This window comes from Hyla sarda, chromosome 7, assembly GCF_029499605.1.
Source record: "Hyla sarda isolate aHylSar1 chromosome 7, aHylSar1.hap1, whole genome shotgun sequence".
Lineage (NCBI taxonomy): Eukaryota > Metazoa > Chordata > Amphibia > Anura > Hylidae > Hyla > Hyla sarda.
The window spans coordinates 201678165-201688567 of record NC_079195.1 but is presented as its reverse complement, the minus strand read 5'-3'; the positions used below and the strand labels follow the sequence as shown (position 1 = coordinate 201688567).

The following is a 10403-nucleotide window of genomic DNA, read 5'->3' as shown; positions in this document are numbered from 1 at the left end:
ATCACGTTGTGCAGTGGTCACTAATTTATCATGTGAGACTTTTTGGCAAAAAGTTACACGGACCAGATCCAGAAGAAATCACAGGGCAATTCAACCCTGCGCTAAATGTCTCCATACGACAATTGTATTAAGGTCTGTGCGACTTTTACAACAATTGTCGCACGGCCCGCCACTGCTCTGCGACATTTAAACAGAGCATTTCAGTGGGCATTTGTTAACATCTGTGCGCCATATGATAAATTTGGAACACGAATGTCACTTTGCTCGACAATTTTCTTTTCTTTTTATCTAAACTGAAATAAAAGAAAGTTCAGTTTTGATAAATGCCCTTCACTGTGCGGAACTGTACGCTAAAACACATTTCTGGCATCTATTTTCACACAAGGCACTTCTTTTTCTAGGTTCTTGAAAATGCAGCAATTTTTTTAATTCTTGCTTTTTTTTTTGACCAATTTTGCCATTTACCATGCAGGATCATAGACATTATATTTGAATGGTAAGGACATTGAATAGTAAGTGACTATACCAAAAATGTTTATTAAAAATGCATTTGATAAAAAATGTTTGAAAAATGGGAATATTACATTTTATTAGTGTATATTTATTTATTTTGCTGTCTTTTGTATGGACAATCTACAATAAAGTCCGGAATTCTATATGGTGAGTGCAGACACTCTTTTCTCTTACTTTGGATATTTTTGTGGAATCGCTGTGTTCTACCAGTGTATGGCACCCCATTTTACACTTCACCGGGACTCTTCCTAGTGTGCTCAATTAGGCTGCTATCATTAGTGTTGCAGTGCCCATCCCCCCACTTCTACACTGCTCAGATGTATATTTATTTATTTTTCCTTTTTTGTTATTTTTTCTTAACACAAAACCCTTTGGGGACTTTTATAAGCAATCAAAACATTGCTTACACTAATGAATCGACGCTCTACTAGTGCAGCCTGTGTGAGGTACGGAGGCCTTGTAAAACCCCTTTGCTGCTATAGTCACTGGTCGGCACATCATGATCACATTGTCGGGGTTATGATTGGCAAGCAATAGTGGCGAGAACTCAGTGTGAAGTGTTTCATACACCAACGCCCGTATGTGATGTACCAGACAAGACAGAACAGATTGACTGAAAATCCTTTTATGTCACAGATTCATACTGTAGTTCGCTCATCTGCTTAGATCCCAATCCATATATATATATTACAAATGAGAAAGAAACCCAGACGTGTGTGCCGTTAAATTATCATTTAATTCATATTGTCCATTTTGGTAGAAAAACCTAATATCTGGCGCAGTAGATAAAAAAACATTCTTCTATACCGCCATGCTTTACATCCCAAAAGTGATTTGTGGGGCCGCCTTCTGCTTTTGATAAAGGTCCTTAGCACGATTTTTTAAAGTTTCCGCCTTAGCATCATCTTTTTTGATCCCATCTCCAAGTTTGTACATTCGGCTGGCATTAGCACAGGCCCATATATGTCCCAGCTCACAAGCTTTCTCAGAGAAGTGCAGAGCCTGGGTCATCTCCTTGGGAAATTCAGGTGATCCCTCCAAGTACATCGTACTAAGGTTAAAGCAACTTGGTGCAAATTTGCCATCACAAGCCTTGGAATAATATTCCCTGGCTACATTGAAATCAGGTTTCCCATCATTTATGCGACCATCTTGTGCCATAAGCGCAACGTTATGGCAGGAATCAATAGATTTCTTCCCTCCCTTAAGACAGGATTTCAGGAAGCAGTCATAGGCAGCTTTTAGGTCGACTGGAACACCTCCTGCAAAAGCCAAAAAACATGCCAAGTTATAATAGTTTCTGCCATCTTTACTCTTGCAGCCCAGGAGCTTCTTCCTGCTTGTTCTAATGATCGTGGAGGTCTTAGCAATGAGACCCTGACTCAAAAAATGTCAAAAGTTTTTCTAAAAAACAGGGACACTTTAAATAGAGACTATTGAACTTCATAATATACCTTCTATTTAAATTCCTTACCATTTTGTAGGTTTTCTGCTTTCTATCAGTAAATGGAAACAGTCTATGGGGCTTCCAAACAGACGAATAATGTAACGGTCTGCAAGTTAAAAGGGGGTATCCAGGATTAAAAGATAAAAAAATGAAAAAAGCTTATTTCTTCTGAACAGCACAAGAGGACCGGTGTGGTGGTATTTATTTTATTTTTAGCTTTGTTTTTTTATTCCTGGGTAAACTTTCCTTTTTAAATTGTCAGATTCGAAAACTTTAATATTGTACATTTTGGAAAAGATTATCCTTCCTAATACACTTCATAAGAAAATTGTATTTCCTTTTTAAAGAAATCATGGCTTAAAAAAATAAAATAAAACACTCCATACCATCCAGAACATAATCAGGGGTGTGGAAATTTTATAAAAAAAACTACTTGTCCACAGGACTAAAATGGAGCAAAATCTCCTTGTCCCTCATGACGATCCACTTGTCCGGCCAATTTTCGCTTTTACGCTCTAATTTTTTCCTCCTCGCCCTATAATAGCCATAAATACCTACTATAATGATACCTTTTAATTTTTCAATAACATATTCTCTGAACCAAAAAAAAAAAAAAAATTATATATATATATTAAGGGAAGTGAAATTGAAATAGTAAAAGATAATTTTGCAGATTTGGTGGTTTTTCTTTTCTGCGCCATTTAGCTTGGGGTTGAGGTAACATGTTAGTTTTATACTTTAGGCGCCTGATTACAGCAATACCAGATTTGTATAATTTACGTCATGTTTTACTAATTCTGGACTTTTTCTAATTTTTTTAATTGCCATTTTTTAACCCCTGTAGCTTTATATTTTTTTTCCGCATACCAGGCTGTATGAGGGCTCATTTTTTGCGCCATAATCTGTTTTTTGTATCGGTACCATTTTGGTATTGATCTGACTTTTTAAATCGCTTTTTAACTTTTTTTTCTGGGATATTATAAAAATTGCAAATCTGTGGTTTGGTATTTTTTTTACATTTACCGTACGGGATACATAATGTTATATTTTAATAGGTTGTACAATTACGCACGAAGCGATACCAAATATGTTTATTTTTATTATGTTTACATGTTTTTATATAGGAAAAAGGGGGTGATTTGAACTTTTAACATGGAAGGGGTTAATGCAGCGGTCTTCAAACTGTGGCCCTCCAGATGTTGCAAAACTACAACTCCCAGCATGCCCGGACAGCCAACGGCTGTCCTGGCATGCTGGGAATTGCAGTTTTGTAACATCTGGAGGGGCACAGTTTGAAGACCACTGGGTTAATGTGTGTCTTTCAAACTTTTATTAAAACCTTTATTTATAATTTTTTATTTTTTTACACTTAAAGGAGGAATCATTAGATTCCTCAGACAGATGAATAGAGTTCTATTGAACTCTATTAATCTGTGCGCTCTGTGATCCATTGATAGAGCCTGGTCCAGCCAGGATCTATCAATGACAGAGCCGGGACAGGAGGAAGCAGAGGTAAGTCCTCCGGCTACCTCCATAGTGGATCGCCCCCCTGCGATCGCGCTGCGGGGGGGGGGGGGGGGGGGGGGCGATCCACCCCACTAGCCCACCAGGGAGCATTCACATGTCCCTTTAGACGCCGCTGTCAGCTTTGACAGCGGCGATCTAATGGGTTAATAGCCAGCCAGCGATCGCCGCATGCTGGCTATTAGCGGCGGCCCCCGGCTACTGAGAACAGCCGGGGGCTGCAGAGTATGGAGCGGGCAGGAATCCCGAGCCCGCTCTATACTCCCCTGTGAGCGCCGCATACAGTCTCCCCGTGCAGACGTGCGGGGAGCGAAGGCAGAGGACGCAAGCCACGCCCCCTCATCTCCCCCCGCACGTCTGCAGAGCAGGGGAGAGAAGACAAATACAGTACTGTACACAGCTTCTCATCTCCCCTGCTCTGCTTCGGAGGACACAGGCTGCAGAGTATGGAGCGGGCAGGAGTCGGGAGCCCGCTCCATACAGACTGCAGATCGCCGCCGCACTTGTCAGGTCCGGCCCTGCTTGCCCGAAGCCGGGCTAAGGGCCGGACAAATTCACCTGCCCGGCGCCCAAAACTGCTAGTCCCGGGCGTCGGGCGATAGGAATTCCACATCTCTGCATAATCCTGTCCGGCTGCAGCATCATCTTTGTCCAAGCTGAAGCACAGGCTTGGTCAAAGTCCAGGAAGTGAGGGTGGGACTAGCAATCATCTATGCTCACTCCTGTCCTATCAGACTGCAGCATGAAAACAGAGAGGAGGGGGTTACAGAGCAGCGAGCAGTGATTGGATGAAGAGACACAGCTCTCAGGGAGGAAGAGGAGTCATGCAGAGTGAGGACACGCCCCCTCCAAAGCAAGTGAGCAACAGAAAAAATTTATTTGTGAGAAATATAGGTGCTTGACACACAAAAATTATATGTACATGATCAGGAATAAAGGGGTACTCCGCTGCTCAGACTTGCCCCCTCAATGCAAGTCTATGGGAGGGGGTGTGACAGCTGTCTCGCCCCCTCCCATAGACTTGCATTGAGGGGGTGCGGCGTGACGTCATGAGGGGGCGGGGCTATGACGTCAGGGGCTCCCGGCGCCGGCTCCAGCTTTCGGAACAGTTTATTCCAAACGCTGAGCAGCGGAGTACCCCTTTAAGTACAATAACTTTTTTGTGGGATATGAAAGGTAAACTTTAACCTGATCACAACCAATACATATTCTGGGGAGATAAAAATCAGAATTATGATTTACCAATAATTTGGTTTTCTGGAGCCCACCATGACAGCCCCATTATACTGCTGTAGGCTTTCATGGTGGACAATCATTTAATTACAGGTGAATAAGTCCTGTGCCAAAAGATGTTTTATCGTGTACCATTCATGTTTTTAAAAAATTAAAACCTGTCTTTACTTCCTCTGTGTTGCTCCCCCTCCCTTTGGGGCCAACACTTCACACATCCGGCTCATGCGCAGACTGAATAGTGTGACAAATTTGCCCCAATAGGGAGGAGGAGCGAGCAGCAGGTTAGACATTGAGCTGGAGAAGACAACAGTACACAGCTTCTGTGGGGATGGAAAGTGAGTACACTGATCAGGCAAAGGTTTTAGTTTTTAAAATACGAGTGTATCAAACAACTTAGGACTTATTACCTTTGAAGGTTGCTTTCAGGACTTTGAACAAAGTCCTATAGACAAGCTAGATCAGTGTTTCCAAACCAGTGTCCCTCCAGCTGTTGCAACAACTGGAGGCACACTGGTTGAGAAACACTGCAACAGATCAATTGATGACTGGAAGGTTCAGATACCCGGCACCCTTCATCGATCAAATGTTCAGCTCTCCGCATTATACTGTGGATGGGCCATCAAAAAGCCCTTTAAGGGTGTATTCACATGTACAGTATCCTGTGCATATATGATGCTCAGGATTTGAGGCTGTGTTCAGTCATTTAGTTTACATTGAAATCTGCTGCATAAAATCTTGCACATCAAATATGCACAGAATACCGTACATGTGAATACATCCTAAAGCTTCCGCCATATCTACCATGCCAAGTCCACAGCGTACTTACCTTTCCCAGTAATATGATAAGCCCCCAGTTTGTAGCAGCTCTCACTATGATGACTCTGCTCACAGTTTGTCTTCAAGACCTTTGCTGTAGCTTCAAAGTCTTTTTTGATGTTCTCCAAATACTCTGCTAACCGGTGACATCCTGCAAGATAAAAGAAGCACAGGTTCATATAGGTGTAAATATAACAGAGCAAACAATAGCCTAACAAATCTGTAGTAAAACAGCAGCCAAAAGTCCAGATCAACATAGAAACAAAACAACAGCTGGATGTACAGAAGTAGTCAGGTGTCTGGAAAACACAAAAAAGGAAGCAGGATCTTTGGTCTGCTAACCGGGGGCAGGGGGGGGGTCTTCCATATTATACCACTAGCAGAGAACCCAGCACAGCCCGGTCTTCATACCTAAACCTTGCAGGAAAGAAAAAGCAACAATGACGCTCTAGCCCTCACATCCCATCTGCCAAACCCGGACATTAGGCAGGATCTTTAAAACACCCGGGCAAGCTCCACAGGCCATGAGTTACCATGATAAGGAGATGTACAGAAAGCATGGGACTACAGAGAAAAAAAACCCTACCTTCACCATAAGGGGTGGGTGGGGGGGGGGGGGGGGGGTTGTAGCAAATTTTATCAGAATATCTCCAGCAATTTGGAAATTATGCTAAATCATACATACAAATATACACACACATTATATAATATATATATATATATATATATATATATATATATATATATACATACACACACACACACACACACACACACACAGCAGCACATCCAAGCAGAATGCAGTAAGCAGGTGAAGGCTGATAATAAACAGTCCCAGTAGCAGACTGTATAGCTATATCCAAAGGAAAAAAGGCTTGAAAATGGCTGGGTAAGCCAGCTGAAACGTTGCCTAACACGTTTTTTTGAATAAATCACCTTTCCTTTTTTTCACTTGGTGTGCCACTGTCCATTTTTGCTTTATATCCAAAGGAAGAGATTCAGCAGCACTCCAAAGAACCATTGTTGTTTGAAGTTCCTTCTTGGTGTGCTGCTAAATCACTTCCTTTGGATAATATATATTTTTATTTTTTTTTTATTTTTTTTTTGCCCAGTTTTTCCTTCCTAATCCTTGTTGGGGAGGAAAATAAACAAAGGAGGAAGCTTTTGACCTCCTATCCCGACCTCCCATCCTGAGCCGTAATATGTGTACCAGGTATTGAAATCACTCCAGCCCTACGGAAGTTATATGGGAACATACATTTCCCATTGATTTTCATGGGACTTTAAACAAAAACCCCGACCCTCACAAATGGGGGTAGTTAAGGGTTAAATTAACTATCCTATATTTTAAGTGGATATATAAGTAACATGTGACCAAGTATTATCGAAATATCTCCAGCCGTTTGGAAGTTATGCAGTAACATATATTTCCCATAGACTTGTTCTTTTCTGTCTGACCACAGTGCTCTCTGCTGACACCTCTGTCTGTCTCAGGAATTCTCCAGAGCAGGAGAGGTTTGCTATGGGGATTTGCTCCTGCTGTGGACAGTTACCGAGACAGACAGAGGTGTCAGCAGAGAGCACTGTTGTCAGACAGAAAAGAACAACTCAACTTAAGCAGCTGATAAGTACTGGTAGGATTAAGATTTTTTTTAATAGAAGCAATTTACAAATCTGTTTAACTTTCTGGAGCCAGTTGATATGAAAAAAATCAATTTTCACTGGAATACCCCATTAAAAAGTAAATAAGCCCCTCCCCCAATAAAAATTAGCCCCCTTTTCCTATTGTATACAAAAAAAAATAATTTACATTTGATATTGCTGTGTGGGTAACTGTCTGAACTAAATAAAATGTTAATGATCCTGAACAGCAGCCAAAGTAAATGTAAAAAAAAATTAAAAGGCCCAAATTACTACTTTTAGGTCACATCACTTCCTAGAAGCTATTTTAATATGGCCATTGTACATAATTTTATTAAGTAAAATCGGTTAAACCCTTTTTTTTTTTGTCATTTTGGTGTTTTTTCCGATTAAAGGGGTACTCCGGCAAAAACCATCTTACTCCCCATCTAAAGGATAAGGGATAAGATGTCTGATCGCGTGGGTCCCGTAGTGGCACCATGCTGCAGAGCAGATTAATATTTATAAAGGGTCCGGATTCCAGGGACCAGCAGGGTGGGCAGAATGGGGGCTGGGAATGCCCCCTCTATCCGTGCACCAGCAATTACATTCTTGGACCTACCGTATATACTCGAGTATAGGCCGAGTTTTTCAGCACGATTTTTCGTGCTGAAAACACCCCCCTCGGCTTATACTCGAGTGAACTCCCCCACCCGCAGTGGTCTTCAACCTGCGGACCTCCAGAGGTTTCAAAACTACAACTCACAGCAAGCCCGGGCAGCCATCGGCTGTCCGGGCTTGCTGGGAGTTGTAGTTTTGAAACCTCCGGAAGTCCGCAGGTTGAAGACCACTGCGGCCTTCAACATCATCCAGCCCCCTCTCACCCCCTTTAGTTCTGAGTACTCACCTCCGCTCGGCGCTGGTCCGGTCCTGCAGGACTGTCCGGTGAGGAGGTGGTCCGGTGGGATACTGGTTCCGGGCTGCTATCTTCACCGGGGAGGCCTCTTCTAAGCGCTTCGGGCCCGGCCTCAGAATAGTCACGTTGCCGTGACAACGACGCAGAGGTGCGTTCATTGCCAACGTAATTCTGCGTCATTGCCAAGGCAACGGCTCTATTCCGGGCCGGAAGCGCGGAGAAGAGGCGCCCCCGGTGAAGATAGCAGCCCGGACCACCTCCCCACCGGACCACCTCCTCTCCGGACAGCCCTGCAGGACCGGACCAGCGCCGAGCGGAGGTGAGTACTCAGAACTAAAGGGGGTGAGAGGGGGGCTAGATGATGTTGAAGGCCGCAGTGGTCTTCAACCTGCGGACCTCCGGAGGTTTCAAAACTACAACTCCCAGCAAGCCCGGACAGCCGATGGCTGCCCGGGCTTGCTGGGAGTTGTAGTTTTGAAACCTCCGGAGGTCCGCAGGTTGAAGACCACTGAGGGCGAATGATGAGAAGAGGATGATGAAGGGGGGGTGTGGGGATGATGAAGGGGGGGGGGGGGTGTGGGATGATAAGGGGATGATGAAGGGGGGATGTGTGGGATGATGACAAGGGGATGATGAAGGGGGGGATGTGTGGGATGATAAGGGGATGATGAAGGGGGGATGTGTGGGATGATGACAAGGGGATGATGATGAGGATGTTAATGACGGGTCTGGATGATGACAGGGGGGGGATGAGGTATTTCCCACCCTAGGCTTATACTCGAGTCAATAACTTTTCCTGGGATTTTGGGTTAAAATTAGGGGTCTCGGCTTATACTCGGGTCGGCTTATACTCGAGTATATACGGTATCTATTTTTCTTCAGGACTGTGAAATTTAAAAAAATAAAATAACCAGCATTAGATTGCGTATCACCCGCACTATTTAACAGGTTAGTGCCGATAATAGGTTACTTTTAAAAACCATCCAGGGCTCCAAGTTACTGGGATGATCCCGGCGCCAAGAGACGTAACCTGTGGCTCAGTGGTCTCCAAACTGTGGCCCTCCAGAGGCTGCAAAACAACAACTCCCAGCATGCCCGGACAGCCACAGCTGGAGGTCCACAATTTGGAAACCACTGTGGATATTCAAAGGGGGTCTCACATCTACGTCTATACCAGTGTTTCCCATCCAGTATCAAACCAGTTGATGCAAAACTACAACTCCCAGCATGCCCGGACAGCCGAAGGCTGTCCGGGCATGCTGGGAGTTGTAGTTTTGCACCTTGGTTGGGAAATACTGACCTATAAACGCACATAGTTATTTATATATATATATATATATATATATATACACATCATTCTCACACTACATGGTGTATGCTGAGGGTTGTAGTCCTCTTTTATGGTTCTAACACCCCGCACAAGGCATATGACCGACGACCCACTCCAACTCTCACCCTCCGCGTCCTTCTCTCGGTGGCACTGATAGGAGTACTCCGTGCCCAGGTTGTCTAGAAACTCCTTCACTTCTTCTTCATTCTTAAAATCCACCAGCCCGGCCATTGCGACAGCATGTATCGGTCACATTGACCCCCCAGGCCCCGCCTACTTCGACGAACCCGGAAGTACGCGTTCCTATGACAACCCGCCGGAGCCCGGCGCTGCCTGATGACGTCACGGCTGTTTGTACACTACCCAACCTGTGGGCTCTGCATCTTTTGCACCCCGCTAGATATTAACTAATAAAAATACTGTTGAATAAATGTTTTTTTTTTTTTGTCTGGTTATTTAAACTAATCCTACAATGGAGGCCCCATACAGACCCTCTGGTGCAGGCGGGAAGCTAGCATTTCTGAAGAAGAATTCCAGTCTCCAACTTTGTGGCCTATAGACAGTATAGGACAGTGATTCCCAAACAGTGTGCCTCCAGCTGTTGCTAAACTACAACTCCCAGCATGCCCTCACAGACTTTTTTTTGTCCGTGCATGCTGGGATTTGTAGTTTTGCAACGACTGGATTCATACTGGTTGGAAAACATTGGTATAGATGTGGGACACCTATAGTACCCCTACCCACAGTATAGGACAGTGTTTCCCAGTCAGGGTGCCTCCAGCTGTTGCTAAACTACAACTCCCAGCATGCCCTCACAGCCTTTTTTGTCCATGCATGCTGGGATTTGTAGTTTTGCAACGACTGGATTCATACTGGTTGGAAAACATTGGTATAGATGTGGATGTGTGACACCTATAGTACCCCTACCCACAGTATAGGACAGTGTTTCCCAGTCAGGGTGCCTCCAGCTGTTGCAAAACTACAACTCCCAGGGGCATGCTAGA

The 10403-nt window shown here is 44.1% G+C and overlaps 1 protein-coding gene across 2 annotated transcripts; it reads right to left on the bottom strand.

Moving 5' to 3' along the window:
• Positions 1 to 580: 580 nt before the first annotated feature.
• LOC130283057 (cytochrome c oxidase assembly factor 7) lies at positions 581 to 9698 on the bottom strand. 2 transcript variants are annotated; one of them, XM_056532226.1, is made up of 3 exons: positions 9570 to 9698; positions 5544 to 5684; positions 581 to 1775 (listed from the first exon to the last, which is right to left on the bottom strand). In XM_056532226.1, the coding sequence occupies exons 1-3, from the start codon at positions 9628 to 9630 to the stop codon at positions 1330 to 1332; spliced, it is 648 nt and encodes a 215-aa protein (XP_056388201.1). In that variant the 5' UTR covers positions 9631 to 9698; the 3' UTR covers positions 581 to 1329. The 2 variants fall into 2 exon arrangements, with proteins under 2 accessions (XP_056388201.1, XP_056388199.1); XM_056532224.1 differs by having other exon boundaries at positions 585 to 1775; positions 9525 to 9690.
• Positions 9699 to 10403: the final 705 nt, after the last annotated feature.